The 24497-nt window shown below is 38.5% G+C and overlaps 1 protein-coding gene and 1 pseudogene across 1 annotated transcript in view; one reads left to right on the forward strand and one right to left on the reverse strand.

The window, feature by feature from the left end:
* Positions 1–4015: 4015 nt before the first annotated feature.
* The window catches only part of LOC138150685 (N-alpha-acetyltransferase 10 pseudogene), a 43554-nt pseudogene continuing 23072 nt past the window's right edge, over positions 4016–24497 (reverse strand).
* Positions 21788–24497, forward strand: part of GPR78 (G protein-coupled receptor 78) — a 13287-nt gene continuing 10577 nt past the window's right edge. The window contains exon 1 of the mRNA XM_069074096.1: positions 21788–21806. Within this exon, the coding sequence (XP_068930197.1) occupies positions 21788–21806 (19 nt within the window). The remainder of the gene's footprint in view (positions 21807–24497) is intronic.

Below are 24497 nucleotides of genomic sequence, written 5' to 3' on the forward strand. Positions count from 1 at the left end.
TTTTTTTTTTGGTTGTTGTTGCTGGGTTTAATTTAATTTAATTTATTTATTTTTTGTTTTCCACAGCAACTAAGAAAGACAATCTGTTAAGGCCTAGAGGTATTATTGTGATTCTCATTGGTGGAGGCCACTGTCAAAATCATTAGTCTTTGAAGTATTAAAGGAATTAAAAAAGGCAGAGCCTTACTGATCTTTAATTTGCCTCATCTCTGTCAGGGTCAGTGACCATATCGTATTTTTCTTTATCTTCCCCATGTTAGTGAGCAGAGGACTCCAAACAAAAGGCAGTCTAGTGGTATGGAAAGAGCCTTGGGTTTAAAGTCAGATCATCTGAGCACCAATTCTGGCTCTTGCCACCCAGCTGGCTGAGACTTCAGGGCTAGGGAGTGGGGAGGAAGTCTCTCTTTCCTTATTTATGAAATAAGAGAGTTGGACTTCAGGATCTTTAAGGTCCCTTCCATCTCCAAATCCTATGAAATGTTAACGGAATTTGCTGAAAAAGGGCAAAAGCAGACACGCTATCTCCTTGCCCTCAAACAAGAGGACACACCTTTCTACTCTCCAGAGGGTGAGAATTTTATGTGTACCTATCAAAGCCAAGCCCTATGTCAGCCCAGCTACTCAGTCACATAGTAAAATGTCATTACAGAAAGTGATCTGCCTGGAGTCAAATGATATAGCCATATGGTTCAATGATAAAGCTCTGTTCCAATTGATTCCAGCTGCCACAGGAACAGCCTGATGGCTCAGTCCCTCATCCTCTGTGCTTCAGCAGTTGGGTGGCATTTTTTCTTGTTAGGCTGAAGATCTCTAAAGCTATGACATTTTTATGGAGGCAATGGAAGGAGCTCTTGTAGTTAGAGAACCTGGATTCCAATTATACCTCAGACACTGCCTGATCAATAGGTGTTATTTGTAAGTAAGTAACCTTGAGTAAGTCACTTAACTCTTGCTTTACTTCAATTCCATTGCCTGTAAAATGATGCTGTTGAACTAGACAGTCTTTGAAGGTGGTCCATCCATATCTGGACCAATGGTCCTATCCTGGAATGTAAATAACTACCAATTCTATGTAGCTACAATATCCCTGGAAAGTATTATATCTTTGAATCCTCCCAGGCGTTTTGTGAGAGAGGCAGGGCAGGGATTATTATTTCCCTTTCACAGAGAAATAAGCTGAAGTTCATAGAGGAAGTCACACAATGAGTAAAGGTCAAAACTTAGAGGAGAATCCATGGAAGCTGAGGAAATCACTGAAGGATGGTATATTGAAGGCAGGGAGGGAAAGATGGAACAGGACAGAACTTTAGGGAATGTGCAAAATTAGTAGATAGGGCATGAATTGTGATCCAGAAAAGGACATTGAGAAGAAATGGTCAGAGAGGTAAGAGGAGAACCAGGGGAGAGGAGAATAAGGATAGTGAAGAAAGGACAAAATATTGAGAAATAGGAGTTGATCAATAAGTTAGTGAAACCTTCTGGAAGACTCAAATGGAGTGAGCAACAATGAAAAGTTTATTGGTAACCTTGGAGAGAGAAATTTTAGTGGAATGGTGCAGTCAGAAGCTAGATCCTAACCTGATGAGATGTGAATCCAAGGGTATAAAGGTGAGGTGACAATAAGATTTTTCTATCCACTTGGCTTTAAGAGAGAAGGAAGAAGGAAGACAGTAGCTTGAAGGATTCTTGAAGGACGGGAGAGACTCGGACATATTTGCAAGCAAATAGGAAGGAGCCAAGAGTGAAGGAGAGATGGAAGATGGGAAAGAGAGAGAGGAGAAGATCTAAGGGGCAAGCACCAGGAAGCAGGAGGGGATAGGGTCAAGGGCAAAATTAGGGAAGTAGATTTTAAAGAATGCTCAGAGGGGTCTGGCTACCAGTCCTCATCAGAGCCTAGCAGACAGGAGAAGAGGGTCATAGTCATGTGTCCACAGCCACGTGTGCAACATGTCACTGGACTTGCCACCTCCCTGTTCTCAGCCGGGTGTTCCCAGAGATCTGGGAAGCAGGTGTTTCCTGCATTAAAGCTGGCCTCCTCAGAGTTTCCAGCTTCTTAACAACTGAAAGTGAAACACTCAGACTTGGTCTAGAAAAGAGAACTCTGTGCTTCATGAACAGACAAAACATGCCTGGTGCTACCAGCCCCCAAACAGAGGGAGATTGTGGGAAGATTTTATCAGCATGACTTGAACACAGGCTGTACTTGGATAGCCTTCTCAAGAGAATCGACAAGAACTGGCCCAGACATGCTTTTCCATCTCATTTGGGGGATTACAAGAAAGGTACTGTCACCAAACTAGTGTAGTACGTTAAGCATTTGTCTTTGGGATGGATTTTCATAGACTGTCAGAGCTGGAAAGTACTACAGACCACTGAATGGTGGAGTCTCACAGGATCACAGAATCTCAGAGAAATATATATATTTCATACTGCACATTAAATCCATTGCCTCTAGCCCTGAAATCAGGAAGACCTGAGTCCAAATTTAGCCTTAGGCACTTGACACTTACTTGCTATGTGACCCTAGGCAAGTCACTTAACCTTGGTTAACTCAAAAAAATAAATATTTAAAAAAAAACTGGAGGTGCATGCCATATCATATGTGTGTATATGTATATAAGATAATGTGTATTTATTGTGTATGTATATATACATACACATACACACATATTGTATGTATGTATGTATGTGTGTGTATATGTATGTCAGTGTGGGATATATATGGTCAGTGTGGGCATTTGTTTCACCAGACCATAGCTATGTATTGAGGACTCTTCCTTTCTTTAAAAAAATGTTTATGGTATGGTTAGGTAAGGGGGATACCAGGAGGGATAGATGTGCCCTTCCCAGAAAAAGAAAAGGATTTTAGACATAGATGAAGAATTTAAAATGCCAGAACTTGAAGGAATCTTGTAATATTATACCTGGACTGTCACACTGAAAGGGAGTCAAGAACTTAGAAGAGAACCTGGACCATAGAACTTAGAAAGTTAGCAATGGAAGGAGTCTTACAACACAGAAATTTGGAGCTGAAATGGACTTTAGAATATATAATGTTAGAAACAAAAGGGATGTTGAACATTCAGTGTTAGGTTTAGAAGGGACTTTAGGACTAAAACATGGAATTTTATTGAATCCTCCCAGCCATTTTGTGAGGGAGGCAGGGCAGGGGTTATTATCTCCCTTTCACAGAGAAATAAGCTGAAGTTCAAAGAGAAAGTCATACGATGAGTTAATGTCAAAACTTAGAAGAGAACCCATGGAAGCTGGGAATGTATAAAACAGGCAAACAGTCAAATTTTGAAGCATATAGAATGTCAGATCTGAGAGGCACTATAGAAAATAGAGAGTAGCCTTGGTAAGAAGTTTTAGAACACAAACTGTCAGTTAGACATTACAATCCAGAATATCACATCTGGAAAGTACCATAGAACATAGGATTTTTGGATCATAAAATCATGGATCCAGGCATGGAAGTGGAAGGGGTCGTAGAACACAGAATATCAGAACAGGATGGAATCATAGAAAATAAAACAAAGGTCACAGATTCTAGAGAAGATCCTGCATATGAAAAAATACTCAGAGCAACACTTTTTGTATGACCAAAGAACTGAAGGAAAATGATTGCCCATTGACTGGGGATTGGTGGAATAAGTTATGAAAATACTGGAATATTGTTGCATTGTAATAAGTGACTAATATGAAGAATTCAGAAAACTTGAGCAGATTTGTATGAACTGATATAGAGAGCAAATTAATCAGAATCAGAGAGCAATTTACATAATGAACACTGTAATGATTTTGAGGAAGAAGATTTCAAAGTGTTTGGAAGAAAGAGAGGCAGGATCCAGAGAACTATAATGCTACAATGAGAAGCCAGTCCAGGAAGTATGGGACGCTCAAGAATAACATTCTGAAGAAAGAGAGGGAAGTAATCTCAATAAGGATGCAAAATGCCATTTGTCTGAAGACTGATGTGGAAACACAGCAACTCTGAATCCAACCTAGATTTTTCTTTTCTTTTTTTTTTTTTTCACAGCCCAGAGCCCCAGATGGTTTAATTGGAAGGATTGCTGGGGGACAAGGGGAACAGAGGCAGAGATGGGGATGGCTTTTGAGCAGTGGAATCCCAGGCCAGACCTCTAGCAGGCTGGCTTGGGGGCCTCTAGGAGACCGAGTCATAGGCCTCTGAGCTATGCCTGACATCGGTGCTCTCTGTGGTCTCGCTGACCTCACTAAGATCCTTGCTGTCACTGCCACTGCTGTCCTCAGCTGTGGGTCCTAGGCCCTTCTCCTCACGGCAGCAGTCCCCTATGTGGTTGGCTTTAGGGTCCATCTTGTTCTCCAGGGAGGCCAGCAGCAGATGTCTACTGTTCTCCTTCACCTCCAGTTGCTTCCTCAGCTCTTTGGCCATCTGGGTCAGATCCCGCTTCATAGTATAGGCGTCCTCCCCATCAGCATAGTATTTGGACTTCACCTCACTAATCTGAAAGTTAAGTGTGTTGGAATACAGACACAGAGCTACTCGTTTACTTTTTCTGACATGCAGGGAGACGTATTTTGCATTGAAGTTTTCAATCATGGCCCTTGAGGCCTGGTCCATAAGCTTCTGGGCTAGACCTAGTCAGCGGTGGGAACCTTTTACAGCCAAGGATGTGATATGTCCATGGGGGACATCATCTGGATCTTTCGCCATCTTGGCCAGGACATAGCCCACGATATTGCCATTCTCATCTTCAGCAATGTAAGAAAGCCGTGCGCTGCGAATGTTCATGGCGCCGAGACCCAAGTGGACCTAATTGAGTTGAGGTTTGGTGAGGTGAGACAACAACTGCGCTTTGAGCCGCGGACGCCACTGGATCCAGGCCGCTGCTAAGCCCCAACCTAGATTTTTCAAAAGAAGTATACAAAAGATAGAAGTGAGGGTTAAGAAGACTATACTGAGTGTACTTAGTCCTTAAAAATAGTGTCAGGAATACTGAAGCTCTGAAGAAGTCATTGAGGCAGGTTGTGGAAAGGAAACTAAAAGGTGGGGTTTTTTATATTGGGAGAAAAAAAGATCAAATAAGGGAAAAGGTCTTTGCTTCATCTGAATGGCACAATGATAACTGATAATAGAGAGAAGTCAGAGCTCCTTTTCTCTGTAAAGGAAAATGACCTCTGCAGTGGAGATAATAGAGCAAAAATGATCAAGAGAAAGAGTTGACACCCAAATTAAAAAAGGCTTTCATAGGAGCACCCAGATCTCATTGTTGAATTCAAGTTACCTGACCTAGATGAACTACATCCTTTGGTCCTGAAAGAATTGGCAGATGTAATTGTCGAGGTACTGTCAGTAATATTGAAAAGATTATGGAAAAAAGAGACTATGTAAGATTGGAGAAATGTTCCAATTTTCAAAAATGAGAAGAGAACAGTCAACAAACTCTAAGCCATTAGTTCTGTGATTCTAGCTATAAGTTTTAAATAAAAGTATACTCTTTCAAACATGGCCAATGTGTTAATTTGTTTTGCTTAATTGAACTTTGTTATACGGGAGGGTTTTATTGAGTTGTAGAGGTGCAGGTGACATTAGGAAGTGACAGAAATGTACAAAAAAAGAGCATCAATAAAATATTTTGGCTTGTTTACATTGGAAAGGAATTTATGCCATCCGGTTTTACTTAAGAGGAAACTGAAACTCAGGGAAGTTGTGACTCTCCCAGGTTCACACGACTTGTTCATAGCATAGATGGAGCTTGATCCCAATTGAGTTGACTCCACATGCAATGTTCTTTCTATTGGATGATTTAAAAAAGGATCATGTGTTTATAGATGTAGAAAGAAAGCAAATGAGTCCAGCTTCTTCATTAGAGATGATGATGTTCAGTGCTTTGTAAAAGTGCATGTGTTTACTCAGTCATCTATAGGGTACCTTTTGGTTCTAAATCTATGTTTCTGTGAGCCCTATACCAGTCGGTGCTGTGGGTCAATTGTAGGTCCCACAGTTTAAGAAGCACTGAAGGGGTAGTGAGTGGAAAAAGTTTAAGAAGCTCTGCATTAGCTCAAGGGTTCTTACCATGGGATTCAAGAACCCCCAATGGGTCCTTGTATAGAAATCATGGGATTCATGGACTCAAATTTTTAAAATGGCATCTTCAGTTTCACTTAATGCTAATTAAAATTTAGCACTTCTTTTAATGATTATTTTTCTAAAAAAGTTCATTCTGAGAAGGGGGTCTTTCATCTGATTGCCAAAGAGGTCCATGACATAAAAAGAAGTTAAAGACCAATTTAAGATTTTAGGATCCTAAGTATAAGCATAAGATTCTAAGTATAAGGGCAAGGCCCTAGATATAAATTCAAGAAATGTAAGAACCCAAGAGGATCAGTAAAGGGAATGGATAAAAACCTAGGGAAGCCAACAGCATAGAAGAGGAGGACATTATGTACTTTTCTCAGGTAGTAAACATCAGACGTGGAATTGGAATCAATATTTTCTGACTCCAGAATCAGTACTCTTTTCCCATTGTACAACAGAAGAAAATTGTTCTTGCCCTTGTGGCTTTTACAATTTCATTAGATAGACATCTTTTTTTTCATTCTCATCAGAATTCTTTCCTTTTTGTGCCTTTAGAATTTCTTTCTTGAACACTTCCTATCTTTGTCCTGATTTCCCACATGGGGATTTGAATTCATGGGACACTACCTCCTTGAGGGCAGGGATGATTTTTTGCCTCTTTTTGTATCCACAGTATTTAGTATAGTGCCTGACACATAGTAGGTGCTTTTGTTGTTCAGTCATTTCAGTTGTGTCTGACTCTTTGTGACATCATTTGGGGTTTTCTTGGCAAAGATACTGGAGTGGCTTGCCATTTCCTTCTCCAGCTCATTACACAGACAAGGAGACTGAGGCAAATGGGTTAAATGACTTGTACAGGGTCATACAACTAATAACTATCTGAGACCAGATATGAATTCATAAAGATGAGTCTTCCTGATTCCAAGCCCAGCATTTTATCCACTTAGCTACCTAACTGCCTTTAAGTGCTTAGTAATAAATGTTTATTGATTGATTCATTATTTGATTGAACCTCATGAAATTTGCTCTTCAGAAATCTAAGGTTAGTGTCAGCTATGGTGAGCTTTCCTCTCCTCTTTCACTACTTCTTGGATAGAGTGGTTGCTTTCTCTAACTTTCCCTCATTTCCACCCCAGAATTCTTTGTTAATAAGCATCAGATCCAGAAGGATGAAATGATGAATGAGAACATGTCAACAAATTATTAGCCTCCATGCTTTTGGCAGAAAACTCCTACAGATGTCCAAAAACCTGAAGCTCCCCATTAATAGCATATTATGCCCCATGCCAGGTTGGTGAATGCCTTTCTCTTATGGTAGGCTCTTAATAAATATTTATTGAATTGGGATTGAATAAGAATGTCTTACCTTTCTTCGTGGCTCTAACTTACTGAACCACATCTCTGTCAATTTTTCTTTAGATTTATGTCCTTCCCCCCTCTGTTATCAAGATGTGGTCTCTACCATTAAACCCTCTTCCCCCACAAGATACCGTGTTTCCCCGAAAATAAGACACTGTCTTATTATTTTTTTTGGACAGAAAAACACCAGAGGGCTTATTTTCAGGGGAGGGCTTATTTTAATGAACATTGACAGCAATTTTAATAAACAGGTAAATGTGAACAAAAAAATGTACCTTTATTCAATAAGCAAATCACTGGGGAAGAACAGGATGACGCGCTCACTGCTACAGCTCTGATTGGATGCAGCTCGGAGCACGGCGTGCGTTTTACAGCGGGGGGACGGTGCATACAGAGGGTACCGTAATGTAGCGTATAGCACAGGGGATCACCTTCACTACAGTAGCAATCTCAATAGGGCTTATTTTAGGGGGAGCGCTTATTTTAGAGGAATCTTACACAGTAAGGGTAGAGCTTATTTTCGGGATAGATCTTATTATCGGGGAAACACGGTAGTATTAACCAAGTTCAATTTTTTTTTGATCAGTTTTAGCCTGGAGCCTGGGAATTTCCAGATAAGCATAATGGAGTTCTATGTGGACAACTGAGGATGGGGGTGGTGGAGAATGGCCAAAGACCTAATAAGACTGGGCTTGAGAGGGTGGTGCCACTTTGTGAATGGAATGTGATATCTAGTACTTTGATTAATGAAATGTTCCTGGGACTGTGCCTGGTGACTATGTTGTGTGTAGGGGGAGGTGCAGGGAAAGAGAAGCTTTGATTATTAGAATTCTCTTCCTATGGTATCATTAAAAGAGTGAGGGACTACTCCCTTAGATTTCACTTGTTTTTAATAATCCATTCCACTCAGTTTAATGGCAATTACATCTCCAGATAAATGGGTCTGTGAGGCTAGTTGGGGGAATTTTCTACTCTAATTTTAAGAATCTTGTCCTTTATTTTCAAAGATAGCATTCTTTATTGGATACTGGTCAATCAGTCAACAAACATTTATTAAGCACTTGCAAGGGAGGCCTTGACTGATCCTCTCACTCGCAGCTGCTAGCCCATCACCTCCCCCAATTACCTCATCCTTACTTTGAACATATTCTTATGTGTACGTGTTGTCTCCCCCAATAATATTAAAACTCCTTGAAGGCACAATTCTTGGTTTTGGTTTTGCACCAATGATACCTAGCATGGTACCAGCCTCATTATCAGGCACTTAATAGATAAAAGCTTACTGATTGACTGATTAATTTTACTCCATGAGAGAAAGTTAACACCCACTGGAGATACATTGAATGCCTTGGATTCAATTGGGATTAGGTTTATTAATTAAGGATTTATTAAATAATAATAGAGATTAATCAAATTATGATTTAGTCACTTAAAACTTGCCATTGAGCTGTGAGACTCAGAGCTATATTGTTACATTTTCAGAGATGTCACATCTGGCTTCTTGGTCTATAATACCAGTATAATCTAAGACTCTTCCTGGATGCCAGCTACTAGAGAGTCATCAAATTCTGGAATAAAGGGCATTATACTTGCAGTATCCCTACATCCATCCTCCTACTTCTAACTCTGGGTCCTGAACTAACCAACACCTTGGGAACTCATTTGTTGATCTGACCAGTGGGAAGAAGTATTGTTGTTTCTATCATTCAGTCATGTCCAACTCTTGGTTGACCCAATGGACTTGTCCATGGAGTTTTCTTGGTAAAGATACTGGAGTGGTTTGCCATTTCCTTCTCCAATGTTTCTCCATTTTACAGATTAGGAACTGAGGTATATAGTGGTTAAGTGATTTGCCCAGGGTCACACAGCTAGTAATTTTCCAAGGCCATATTTGAACTCATATATTCCTGACTCTAGGTCCAGTACTCTATCCACTGCACCACTTAGCTGGAGGAAGTATGCAAGAAGCTAAAGTCATCTTCAAGGCCTCACGTTCTATTTTCTATATTTAAGTTCTAATAGTCAATATTGTAGTTCTAACACTCTCTTTCCTGAAGTTCTTTCTAGCTCTGACATTCTAAGTCTCTAAGCAGAGGAACTTACTGCCTGAATTACTCAGATGGGTAACTGTCTCCCAGTGGAGAATTAGAGCATAATTCCTCCTGAGCATGTCCAACCACAGAACAGGGGTGCTCCTACTTAGGGACTTATTCTTCTGCTTTTGAAGTCTCTATTTTAAGATCTCCTTTTTGCTGCTGCTTCCAATCTGCTATATTGTTTGCTTCCCTAGTTTTTTTTTTTTATTCACTCACTTTATTGATCATCTTGGATCTTCATATTCCTTGAATTTAGATCCAGAGCTCTGCTTAGATACCCAGCATTCTCATATTTAAAACCATAAGATCTTAAAATGGGGCTTTAATCTTTTATATATCATGGGCCTCTTTGGCAATCTGATGAAGGCTATGGACCCCTTCTTGAAATGAAATTAAAAAAATAATTAAAGGTAATGCTAAAATTAGAATTAGGGGTTAGCGAAACTAAAGATGTCAATTTTTCATCAGAGTTCATGAATCCCTTGATGTCTTTCAATGGATCCTTTGGGATTCCTTGAATCCCAGTTTAAGAATCTTTGATGTAGAGTTTAGAGGGACCACAAAATTATAGATTTAAAGGCAGAAGGTGCCTTGTAGATGACTGACTAAACACATACCTTTCACAGAGTAGGAAAATGGGTTTAGCGATGAGACATGACCCAAGATCATACTACAACTGAATATTTTGAACCCAGATTGAGCTTCAAAACCAGTATTCTTAAACCCCTACATGATACTGCCTTTTTTAAAAAAAGCAATTGGGGTTAAGTAATTTGCCCAAGGTTACATGGCCAGTTGTGTGCGTGTGTGTGTGTGTGTGTGTGTGTGTGTGTGTTAAGTATCTGAGCTGGAACCAATTCTGGGTCCTCCTGACTCCGGGGCTGGTGCTGCGCCACCTAGCTGCCCTGATGTTACTGCCTTTTTATTTCAATCAATCAACAAGCATTTAGTAGGTATCTACTATGTGTCAGGTACTGGGATATAAAAATAAAAGAGAAATAATCTCTGACCTGGAGGAGACTATATTCTCTTGAGAAGAGACAACAGATGTCTATATCTATATAAAATATATCTTCTCTCCATTATCTATCAATCAATAATTTTCCATCATATGTATCATCTATTTCTATCAATCTATTATATCATATCTCTATTTATCTATCATGTATATGTCATCTTATCATCTGTCATGGACATCTCTATCTTTCATCTATCAATCTATATCTCTTTCTATCATATCTATTACCTATCTCTTTTTATAAGTTTACCTATACTCTATCATCTATCTATCCACCCATTATTTCTGTATGTGTATATGTATGTATTAGGTACATAGACAATAAATGCAAGGCAATTTAATTGGGGTAGGGGAAGGTACTAGTGGTAATGGGTATTAGAAGAGGCTTTATACAGGTAGGATCACTTGATTTGAGTCATGAAGGAAACTAGGAATTCTAAGAAGTAGTAGTGATGAGTGAGTATATTCTAGGCATGGGGGACATGCAGATGAAATTAAGTATGTGATATCAAAGGTGTGTGATAAGGACCAGAAGAGAGGTACCAATTAAAGTTCTCTGGAGGTTCAGAGAGGAAGGAGTACTTTGATATCAGGAAAGGTTTCAAGGAGCTAGGACTAAAAGGGCAGAATTGTGGTTGATGCATATTGAGATCAGGGAAGGATATTTTAGGAAGGGAGAACAGTTTGAGTGGAAGAATAGAAAGGAGAGAATAGGACGTATTCTGCAGAAAGAGAGTAGTTGGATTTGACTAGACAGTAGAGTAATGTCAAGGGAGTAGAATGCTATAAGGGGGGAAAACCATGTGGGGGCCAGATTGTGGAGGGTCTGTAAGATCAGGTCAATAATAATAGCTCCTTATTCTATAGCACTTAAGCTCAGAAGAACCCTGTGAAGTAGGTAATGCAAAAATTATAATTCTTTCCATCTGGGAGATGAGAAAACCAAGGCTTAGGTAGATGAAATTATTTGTCAATGGGCATACAGCTAGTATTTATTCATTATAAGTGACGATGAACTCAAACTTCCTGACTCCATACCTTGCTCTTTCACTTCTGGTCACACAGCTAGTTAGTGCCAAGTGTCTGAGGTCAGATTTGAATTCAGATCCTCTCAACTCCAAGGTTGGTGCTCTATCCACCGAGCCATCCAACTGCTCCAGGATCCCTGGATTTCTAATCTTAGTCTGCTGTATGATGTTGGGCAACTATTTCCCCTCTCTGACATTAAGTTTCTTCATCTGTTAAAAGGAGATCCAAATCATTTCCCTGCCCTTTTAATAACTTGTAAAGGATTATTAATACAAAGTGGGTGGTATGTGTGTGGGGGAACCCTCATGCATTTGGAGACAGAGGAAGGTTCAGGGTCCTTCTTTTTCCATTACTTACTTGCTGTGTGACTTGAAGCAAGTTACCTTCTACCTCTGGACCTCTGTTTTCTCACCTATAAAATGAGTGATTGGATTAGACAATCTCTAAGGTTCCTTCCAGCTCAAAGTTCAATGATCACATAAAATGGTGTGTGTGTGTATGTTAAAGTGATTTGGAAAATTAAAAGTGCTATTGGAAGATTTGGAGTCACACTGTTCTCTGGGGAATTTATTTACCCACATGGGAAATAAATCTGTTTGGCTTATCCCTTCATTGGTCTAACACTGACATATGGCCAGAAAGAGTAAGATTGATCAACTCAAATGCCCCCTTCTTCAGCTAGGCTTTGCTCATTTCCTTGAGGCCTGGAATGACCTCTCCCTCCCCTGAACTCCCATTGTACTAGGTCTGTCTTCTTCTGCTTGGAAAGAGTTTAGTGTGGAGCAGTAAGCAGTATGAATGAGCCAGTGGGGCCTGCAATGGACTGCGGCCGTGTCAATGCCAAAGGGGAGGCAGCCAACACAGACTGTCTGGCCTGGCTGCAAAGAAGAGGTAGGGATCCAGGGAACATTCTTCCCCAAATGCAGCATTTTACAGCTATTAGCAGGAAAATGTCAGAGCAATGAAAGTAGGCTCGGAAGACTTGGGTTTAAATCCAAGTTCCATCATATGCTAGCTATGTAGCAGAGTGGTGGTAGACAAGATTCCTCAGTTTCTCCTCCTGTAAAATAGTTAATGTCCTACTTGAGCTACCACCTTTGTGGGATGGTTATGAGTTAAGCACTTTGTAATCCACAAAGCTCTATAGGTAAGTGAGCCTAATTGTTGAAAGCAAGAGTAGTGATATTAATCATTTTATTTTCTAATGCAAAAATCTTTGTACTTCTTGGGCAACTGAAAAGCTGATCAAAGTTCATGTTTCTATAGCATCTTAAAGCTTGTAATACACCTTTTCTCCCAATAACCCTGTGAGGTAGGTCATACAAGTTTTAAGGTATTAAACAGGAAACTGAACCATGACTTTTAGGATACCTTGTATAATGATTCCTATTTTACTGATGAGGAAACCAAGGACCATAAAAGATAAGACTAGCTCAAGGTCAAAATGCCAAAGAATAGGAGGAATCTGTGATATGATAATAACTAGTATGAGTATATCATATTATGGCTTGGAAGTTGCAGTACATATCTATCTTCATAACAACCTTGTGATATAGGTGTTATGTTTACTTCCTTTTTACAGATCAGAAGACTGAAGCAGACAGAGGTTAAGTGACTTGCCCAGGGTGTCTCACCTGATCTAAGTAAGAATTCCAACCCATGTATTCTTCACTTGAATATAACAACTCTCTATTCACTAAATTGAAGCTTCTCAGAGCACTGGATTTAGAGTCAGAAGACATAAAGAAGAGTTAAATCCTGACTGTGATATTGATTGTCTTTAGTCTTGGGAAAAGGAGTAACAGAATTATAGATATAGATTTGGATGATATTTTAGCAGTCACCTAGTCCAATGCCCTTATTTTACATATGAGGAAACTGAGTTTTGTATACAAGTCTTTTTCTCTTTTATTTTTCCCTATTACACATCAAGACAATTTTTAGCACTCATTTTATAAGATTTTGAGTACCAAATTTTTCTCTCCTTTTTTTCCTCTACCTCCTTCCCAAAACGGTAGGCAATTTGTTGTAGATTATACATGTTCTGTCATGTAAAACATTTCCATATTAGTCACTGTTGTGAAAGAAGAAATAGACCAAAAGGGGAAAAACCATGAAAAAGAATAATGTAAGTGAAAAAAATATTCTTCGATCTGAATTCAGAGTCCATCAGTTCTTTCTCTGGAAATGGATATGACATTTTCCTTCATGGGTCCTTTGTACTTATTTGGATCATTGTGTTGTTGAAAAGAGCTGAGTCATTCATAGTTAGACATCACACTGCATTGTGATAGAGTGTTTTCTTGGTTCTGCTCATTTCACTTTGCATCAACTCATACAAATCTTTCCTTTTTTTTCTGAAATCTGCCTGTTCATCATTTCTTATTGCACAATAATATTCCATTACATTCATATACCACAGCTTGTTTAGCCATTCCCAAACTGATGGGCATCCCCTCAATTTCCAAGATTTTGCCACCATGAAAAGGATACTTGTGGGTCCTTTTCCCTTTTTATGATCTCTTTGGGATACAAATATAGCAGTGTTATTGCTGTATCAAAAGGTATGCACAGTTTGGTTGTCCTTTGGACATAGCTGTCTATTGGTCATATTAAGCATGTTAAGTTAGAATGAGAAGGATTTTACAAGGCTCTTTCTGAACAAATATTTCATTCACACCTCTAACAACCTGCTCAGGCCTGTTTGGTGTCTGAAATTCTATGCTTAGTCATTTCTTCTAGGTAGTGTGTGCCATAGCATATAAAGATCTAACCTACAATACCAGAAAACCTGGGTTCAGTTTCCATCTCTGACATGTTCTGGTGTTATTTAGACTCATGGTGCTTTGCAACTCTTGAAGACTATAAATTGCAGAGAAAGTGCTAATCTGCATAGATATAGGGAGTGAGAATCCCCTATACTATTGAAATCTCAGCTCATATCTCTATTCCCCTCCTACTCATTTCTCTGGGTAAAGGCAATGTAGGTTTTTGTTAAATGCCACTAGAGCAGTTAGGTTCCTTTATGCTGATGACTCCCTCAAATCCTCTGACTTCTCAGCTCTTTAGGTCTCTGAATCCCATAACTCATTCCTTCATCCCACCTCAGCTATTCACAGAAAAGTTCAAACTTTGAATCTCACCATTACCCTCAAGCATTTCATTTCCTTGATCAAAAACCCTGACATTCTTCAGTCTGACCATAACATGCTATCATACACCTCACTGCTCTTAAACCTATTTTTTTCTGACCTCCAAACTCTCAACCCATTAGTATTTTTCGGGTCATTACTCTTGTTCTGAGTCTTCTTCCTTCCTTCCTAATCTTAATCCTATAGAAGGGGTTCTTTACTTGAAGTCACTGAATTTAAGAAAAAAATCTGGAAAACAGAATTTCATTATAATTGACTTCCTTTGTAATCCATTACATTTTTGTTTATTTTAAAAGATTTGGAGGAATTCCTTGACCTCACCAACCTGCCAATACAAAAAAAAAAAACTGCTTGATACAAAAAGTGTTAGAATCCCAGTCTAAAACACAAGGGTAGTCTTGAATGGGGAGAATGTGATTCTAACATAAAGATGAGCTAGAATCAGCAGCAAGGTGACCTAAAGCATCGTGATTATAACCAGGCATAGTCTTAGTCCTAGTTCTAGTCTTAGATCTAGTTCTACCATTTACAGCTCTTTGACCTTGGGCAAATCACTCCAGTTTTCTGAACTTCAGTGTCTTCTTCTGTAAAATGGGCATCCTGTCCTACCTTTCTCATACTATAGCTCAAATGGAGATGTATACAATTTCTGCAATACCTCGAAGACCTGTAATTTCATTGGGTTGTCCCAGGGCTCAACAGGATTTTGTATTCTTGTGACCAACCTATTGATGTTCATAATCATCATTAGAGTGATTGTTATGGGGGAAGAAGGTTTGGACCACAACAACTCTAAAAGACCATCGAAAAGTTATAGAGAGAATGCAATCTGTGGTGGTGGAAGGAATGTCCATATAGAGGAAATCACAGATATCTGAAATATTGAACTTATATATGTCAGCTACATAAACTGGTGTGTATAAATTATAACTACAGCCATGATTCTGCTTTTTTTTTGGAGGGGGAATGCAGGGCAATTGGTGTTAAGTGACTTGTGTAAGGTCACACAGCTAGTAAGTGTTAAATGTCTCAGGCCGAATTTGAATTCAGGTCCTCCTGACTCCAGGGCTGGTGCTCTGTTCACTATGCCACCTAGCCACTCTTACACACATAATTCTGACAGTCTTGATCTTTAGCCCTGCCAGCCCTACTTATACATGCAGTATTCTATCCTCTAGTGAGACTGGAAGATCCCTGAGGCAGGAACTTTCATTTTTGATTTTGTCCTCCATGAGTATTATAGTACCTGGGATATATTAGGTGCTCTATAAATCCTTATTGATTAATGGACATATTATCTTAATATTTACAAAGGGCTTTCACCAAAATAACCCTATGAGGTAGATGGGACAACAATTATTATCCCCATTTTACAGATAAACAAACAAGTTCAAAGAGGTTAAATATTTTGCCTATAATCACAAAGCTAACAAGTGTCAAAGCCAGTATTCTAATCTAACCTAAAGTTAGGGCTCTGTTCATTGCCCCATATTGTAGAAACCTGTTCTACCACTGCATTACTCCATGCTGCAAGTCTACCACCACTAGAAACATCATTCCCTGTCTTTCCATCTTAGGATCTTCCTGTCTACCTGATGAGCCAAACAAAACCATCCTGGGATCCTGCTTAAGAACAGTAATACTTCTTTATGGCATCAGGGTTTGTGGCTATGATATTTATTATTGAGATCATGAGTCATCTATCTCTATGTTACAGAGCTCACTTAATTTGACTCATTCATTTAAATCCTAGGCTTTAAATAATTCTCTCATTTTCTATCTGCCTTGGTCACAGGTCACCTAAGGCAATTCCCATTAAATCATCTTTCTTGAGGATGGATACTTTTTTGACATTCCAGAAGAAATGACCAGATCTGGTCCTTGATCAATTTGATTTTAAAAGTAGGATGGGGGCAGCCAGGTAGCACAGCGAGTAAGAGCACTGGCCTCAGTGTCGGGATGACCTGGGGATCAAATCTGAGCTCAGACACTTAGCACCCACCCAGGAACACCTGGCCATGTAACCTTGAGCAAGTTACTTAACCCCAATTGCTTTTTTTTAAAAAAAGGATCAAATGGTACTGATTATGATAAAATATGGGGCAGTTTGTGTCAGTGTAAAATTTAAGGAAATCTGAGTGCTTCTATAGCCACTTCTACTCAAAACAATTAATCAAAATGAACTGCAATTAATCCACATTTTTAGCACTTCACAGTTGACCATCTACTTATTCATAAAGACCTTTGAGTGTCATTGCTAGGTCTTAGTGGTATTTCATAGCATGACCAGAAGAGCCAGTCATTGCTGAGAGCAGTAGATCCTTTTATATGCTGAATTTAAGGAAAAAGCCACACAGTTTAAATAAATGTACCACTAAAGGGGAGATAGAGGCAACAACAGAAGGTCATTAAGGCAGCATCTAACTCCCTACCCACCCCCAAAGTGGGGAAGCCCATTAACTCTACACAGTAGGGTAGGACTGATACTTCCAAAACAAGGAAGACATTCACCCAGGGATGTTGCCATACTTATTCTGCAAGTATAATGGTGTTCATGAGGAGGAAATAGATGAGTCTTGAGAGTCTGCTCCCAAGACTTGATGAATCATTAAACCAAACTTTCACTCAATTTTATGGATACATAATGACACACATAAGGGCAACTCAGGAATTAGGGTAGATCAGCTCTTTTATAGGAAGGAGTGGGGCTTTACTTGATGGTTCCCACCTATGAGGTCACAGGCAAGCAGGTCCCAATAATCTAGGAAATTCCATAAATAGGAGTGGGGAAAATGGATGGTTCTAGAGGAGGCATTATTTATTATCTAGACTTAAGCACTGTATTCTGCATACAACTGAATCATAGGCTCCTAGACCTATAGTTGGAAGAGCCCTCAGAGTTCATCTAGTCCAACGTTCTTATATTACAAATGAAGAAACTGAGGTTCAAGGAGGTTACATAGCTTGTATGAGGTCATAAGGTAATAAGTGATAGAAACAGCATTTGAACCCAGGTCTCCTGACTCCAAATCCATCCCCCTTTCCAGTATAATATTGCTGCTGAACCCTAAACAAAACCTTAATATTAACTAAATTATGAACCAAAGATTTTCTAGGGAAAACAAAAAAGGAGCATCTAGTGAAATGAAGCAGCAAGACCATTAACAATCACAGAACATTTTCCCAGTGACTGAATCAGAGAAAAACAAGAGTGTTCCAATATTCTCTGAATCTCTCTGAAATTATAGGACATTCAATTCCATCCTCTGGTTTTCATACAGTCTTGCCTTCATTTATTGAAATCTACTCAGGTACAATAGCTGAGGCTATAGAGAGCTGTTTAGGGGTATTTTATCATGTCCTGACCTTTGCAGAAGCAATTACATCTTGAATTTGTTTCCTTTGCAGCATGAGGTGACTCACATATGCAGCTCTCTAGTTAAGCTTGAGGAAGCAGAAAAGTCAACACATTTACCTTTTCAGCTTCTTTTCCATATCTAGTGGGGGCTGCAGTTCTTAAGGGGATGCTTAGAAGAGATTTAGCTGGGGGTACTGAGAAGAACAATGGACTAAGAAAAGTATTGAGTGGCCTAAGTTCCAAACCCAGTTCTTTCTAATCTCACATTATTCACCTTAGCAGATCTCTTTTGTGCTCAAACTAAATTGTTAGCTGTCCCTTGAACTCAGTATTCCATACCTCACATCTGCACATTTGTATGAGCTACCCCATCTAGCCCTATGCCTTGAATGCATTAACTTCTCATCTCTGCCTCATATTATCCTTATTTTATTTCAAGGTCTAGCTCAGATGCCATATCTGTCATGAGAGTTTCACTAATATCTCTAGTTGTTAGTATTGATCAGTTAACTAATTCAATTTGACCAACATTTATTGTGTACTTAAAATGAGCAAGGCACTGGGTTAGGTGAAGGAAATAGAAAGATAAAAGCTAAACATCCCCCTCCTCCCCTTAAAGAGCTTACTTTCTACTGAGGGATACAAATATATACAAATAAAAATGAAAAATGTCTAAAGCTCCTTCCAACTTTAACATTCTATAATGTTTCTTTCCTATTCTCACATTCTATATTTCTTTTCATTCTGTGATTCTATTTAAAAAAAAAATACAACACACCAAAACCCTCAAAATTTCCATTAAGTGGAATACAAGGTCAGGTCTATTTATTTTCCAATCTTTGAGCACACAGCACTCTTTTCTCATATTATTATCCAAAGCATGGAGGAATATTTGAAGTATTAAGATATTTTTATCTGAGATTTAAATAGGTTTTCATCAATTTTGTAAAAAGCACACAGTGATTCTACCATACAACTCCTGGAAAAGAAGCCCATGTCAATAGTATGGCCATGCTACAAATAAACAGAATTGGTATACTGTGTTCTTGCAGATGAATGTCAAAGAAAGATGCAGACCCCAGCTAGGTGACTTGCAAATGAAAGTAATTTATGATAATAGTACTCTGGAAAGTTGTCTTTAAGTGTGATTCATGCTTTTCTATTAATCTCAGCATTTAGCATAGTGATTTGAACATAAATAGGTGGCACAGTGAGTAGAGTGGTGAGCCTAAAGACAGGAAGACTCATCTTCCTGAGTTCAAATCTGACCTTAGACACTTACTAGCTGTGTGACCCTGGACAAGTCACTTAACCCAGTTTGCCTCAGTTCTTTATCTGCAAAATGAGCTGAAGAAGGAATGGGCAAACCACTCCAGTATTTTTACTGAGAAAACCCCAAATGGGGTCACAAAGAGTCAGACACAAATGAAATGACTCAACAACAACAACAATAAATCATTTCATACATGAATTTTCAGTCATTCAATCAATCTTCATTCTCTCAGTAAAAGATCTGTAGAGGGTTATTTCAGTACCTGCAATGCTGGAACCCCCTACGGTGATGTGGACCATACTCCATATGTGCCTGTGCAACCTGTGTAGCACTTGTCAAGGTCGTCCCATAAACTCTCCACAGGAGATTCATTGAACATATTGGGGCCTTGTCCCATGTTGTGTTTACAGCAGTGGAACATGTGCCTCAATTATCACTTATAATCGCTAAGTAATTAGCCTCCCTTTTGTGTGTGTGTGTGTGTGTGTGTGTGTGTGGTCATACAACTTTCTGATGACATACTTTATGCTACAGATGTCGAACATAGTGCCAGTAGCCTGCACACCACCACAACACCCTTGAGTATGGTTTGAAACAGATTAAAATGTCATTGGTACCTATTTAGCAAAAAAACCTAAAATGTAATAAAGCATGTCCATTTGAAGCCTTCAAGGATCCTCCTATATGGTGAGGTGGCCCTGTTTCTATTTGAATTCAACATCACTGTTTTATAATATATATCTCAAAGAATTTCTCATTGATAAAGTGTTGTTACCAACTCATACTTGACTTCTTCAGAACTTATGTCTTCCTATCAAGAAGGCTGTATACTCCATACCCTACTTTCTCTAGGGTTGACTTGCCTCCACCCTCAGGATCTCTTCATCTTTAGAATAATTCTAGTTTTCCAGAATTGCTATGATAGATTGAGTCCATAAATTCTCTCCTTAAAGACCAATTGGAAGTTTATGCTGATTTAGAAGGCATCACAAGGTGCACATCACACAATCCATAGTTGAATTGACTGCCCCTTTGTCCTCAGGTTGTTAATTTCATGTAGAAAAGATCAGCTAATCCATTTACAAAGAATGGAAAAGAAAAAAGTTCTGGTATTTTCTATAAAAGCACTTTATTTGAAGAAAGAATTTTGAATCCTGGCTCTATCATGAATAGCTGTTTAACTTTGTTTCATTTCATAGGATCGAATATTTAGAGCTGGAAGAGACCATCTAGTTCAACCCCCTCATTTCATATATGAGAAACTGAGGCCCAGAGGGGTTAATCAACGTGCCCAAGTTTAGAAAGGTAGTGAATAGCAGAGCCAGGGTTTAAAGCAAAATACTCTGAATTCAAAGTCAGAATGTTGTCCATTCTACCATGATAGCATCAGCAAGCTGATCCTCAGTTGCATCATAAATAAGCCTATGATCTTAACCTTTAATTAGATGTTTATTTTATTTTCTGATTTTTTTCAGGAAGATATATGTGTGTAAATATACATTTTACATATACACACAACATAATAATCCATACCCCAAAGACACAACATATACACACATGTAACATGTGTGGCATAGATTACATATATGCAATGTATGTAACACATATGTGGTGTACTCATGTGTGTAATGCACAAGTAATATGTGATGTAATATACATGTGCATATGTGTGTATATGTGTATGTAATATCTTTTAGATGTGTAACCTGTGGATTAAGAGTGGAAGGATATTTATTGGCTTATGACCAATTGGATTGAGTTTACTATGGAAGTCAAGATATGATCCCAAGCTACATTTAGAGCAACATGGTTTTCAGAAACATGGAGGGATAGTACTGTTGTGCTTTACCCTGATCATGCCCAATTTGGAAAAATTTATTCAGTTTTCATTTTCAATAGACATTGATAAGTAGGTGTGTCCAGAGAAGGGCAACAGGATGATGAAGGGCTTTGCATCCATGCCATATGGGAACTGGTTTGGGAGACTGGGGGTATTTAGCTCAGAGAAAAGGGAAAACATAGTAGCTTCTTTTCATTTTTCTAAAATCTGAGGATAACTGAATCCAAATAAGATTATCATTTCCATATAAAAAATAGATTTAAAAGTGAACATGAAACTGCAAATATATATATTGAACAGTTTGCTTTTTTAAAAAGTACATAATAATTTCAACATGTTATTTTCTTTTTGTAGTTCAATTTTATTTTCAGTTCCAGATTTTCTCCCTTCTCCCCACCTCCTTTCCCACCCATTGAGAAGGCAAGAACTGCAAACCCATTAGAAATATGAAGTAACACAAAACAAATTTCCCCATTAGCCACATTCTGGGAGAAAAAACAAACAAGAAATAGAAAGAAATAGAAAAAAAACCCCACTATGTTTTAAACTGCACTCTCTAAGTCTGTCAGTTCTCTCTCTGGAGTGGATAGTATTTTTCATTATGAATTTTTGGGAACTATGTGTTAATCAGTCACTAAATCACAGTTGATTATCTTTACAATATTGCTCTTTCTTTGTAAATTGTTCTCTTGGTTCTACTCATTTCATTCTTGTATCAGTTGTCTTACCAGGTTTTTCTGAAACCATCCTCTTTGCTTCTTATAACACAATAGTATTCCATGATATTCATATACTATAACTTGTTCAGCCATTCCTTAGTTGGTCAGCATCCCCTCAGTTTCCAAGTCTTTGCCACCACAAAAAGAGCTGCTATAAACATTTTGGCACATTTTTCTTGATCTCTTTGGGGTGCAGACCTATCAATAGTATTTCTGGGTCAAAGGGTACCTATAGTTTAATAGTTGGGGGGGGGGGAATAGTCCCAAATTGCTTTCCAGAATGGTTGTTCTAGTTCACAGCTCCACCAACAGTGCACTGGCATATTTGCTTTCCCATATCCCTTCTAGAATTTGTCGTTTTCCTTTTCTGTCATCCTATCCAATCTGATGGGTAGGAGGTGTACCTCAGAGTTGTTTTAATTTTCACTTCTCTAATTATTAGTGATTTAGAGCACTTTATATGACTATAGATAGCTTCAATTTCTTTCTCTGAAAATTGTTTGTTCATATCCTGTGATCATTTGTCAATTAGGGAATGGCTCTTATTCTTATGAATTTGAATCAGTTCCCTATATATTAACATGTTAATTTCAAAACCATCCTGCTTGTGTGTGTTTCCTACTGACCTTTGTTCCATTCTCTTCTAGGTATTTAAAAACATGCTTCATTAACTATTTTCTTACTTCTTTTGTGGTATCCTTATTACTAATATTACTAATTATTACTAATCCTCCCCCCCATGGAAAAAAAAGAAAAGAAAACTATTTCTTTAAATCAGATATCTATTATTAAACAAAACAAAGCCCTTCACCATTGTGTTTGCCCTTATCTGAAAATAAAATCGCATGTCTCATTCTACACCTTGAGTTCATCACCTTTTTTTTTTTTTGCTTTTTGGAGGGCAGTTGGGGTTAAGTGACTTGCCCAAGGTCACAGGCTAGTTTTTGTGTTGTGTCTGAGGCTGGATTTGAACTCAGATCCTCCTGACTACGGGCCAGTGCTCTATTCACTGTGCCACCCTAGCCACCCTAGTTCATCACCTTTTTGCCAGGGGATAGGTAAAATGTTATCACCAATCCTTTGTAATTATAATTGGCCATTGCAGCCATGTCTTTCTAAGTTGTTTTTTTCCCCTTTTATTCTGTTATTGTTATTGTATACATTGTTCCTTAGATTCTGTTTATTTCATTTTGCTGCCTTCAAATATCTGAAAGGTTCTAACTTAGAGGGATTAGATGTTCCATCTTTAGCCTTCACTGGCAATGAAGGGAATTCTCACAAAGGCAAATTTAAGTGTGGCAAAAGGGGAAAAAGAACTTTGTGATAATAAAAGTGGTATTTGTTATCTTAAAGAGGGGTGGGATCCCTTTCTTTGGATGTCTTCAGGCAAAGATTAGATGATCACTGGTCAGATACAGTGCACTGGGAATTATTTTTCAGGTATTAGTTGGACTAGATGTCCTCTGAGGTCCCTTCTAATTCTGAAATTATGTCATTCTATGGTTCTGAAAGGTTGTAAATATAGATATCTATTCTCTCTCTCTCCCCCTTTCCCTCTCTTTCTTCCTCTACCCCTCCCTCTACTCCTTCCTCCCTCCCCCCATCCTAGAAGCAATCATAAAGATCATAGAGTTCAATGTTTTGGTTTTTCAGAGGAGGAAGTGAATTGAATTAGAAACAGAGCCCATGCTAAATTCAAGTCTTCCCGCTCTTTCTAATATCCCACATTGTATACCTTCCCTATGTGTATATGGAATGATATGTTTGGTAGGGAATGGTATTAATTAGTAAGGTTTAACTGAGATGTAAAAGATAAAGTTCTTACCCTCAAAGAACTTAGAGTCTGGCTTCTATAATAAAACACAAACACAAATAATTTTCACTTAGAATGTGATACATATCATAATAAAGGTATAAGCAAAGGGCTATGGAGGTTCAGAAGAGGGAAATTCACTTTTTTTTTGGTGGTTGTGGTTGTGGTGGTGAATCAGGAAGGAGGAAGGCATAGGTGATACTTCTGTTTATTTTTTTCTATTTATTTTTGTCCAATGAAAACATGCAAATAAAAGTTTCCCCAGAGACAAGTTTAATCCTTTGGCATTTTTCTTCTGGTTTGTCTTGCAAACTGGAAGTTTAAAAGATCAAATGCTTTTAGCCAAGCAGGAAAACAACCTACTTGTGTATTCTCTGAATAAGTATCCCCTCCTCCACTTTTAAAATCCTTAACAAATAGTTGATACCTCTGCTTCTCTGTCCCCTCCATCAAGCTGAGAAGAGTAGTAATAGTGCTATTTATCTAAAATAAATAAAGTAGAAATAAAAAATAATATAAATCCAAAGGAAATCATCACAGGAAAGTCATGTTTTTAACTAATTTAAAAGAACCCACCAATATGTTGTTTCATGTTGCACAACATTTGAGTTGATCATGCCCTGCCCCACCCTCATCTTTCTCTCCCTAACCTTTTTCTGAATTATAGAATTATAGCATTTTAGATATGCACAAGACCTTAGAGTTCAGCTCTCTCTCTCTCTCTCTCTCTCTCTCTCTCTCTCTCTCTCTCTCTCTCTCTCTCTCTCTCTCTCTCTCTC

Source organism: Petaurus breviceps, unplaced genomic scaffold (genome assembly GCF_028583685.1).
Source record: "Petaurus breviceps papuanus isolate PSGF00001 unplaced genomic scaffold, PetGlider_PUasm1.0 140, whole genome shotgun sequence".
NCBI classification, from domain to species: Eukaryota; Metazoa; Chordata; class Mammalia; order Diprotodontia; family Petauridae; genus Petaurus; species Petaurus breviceps.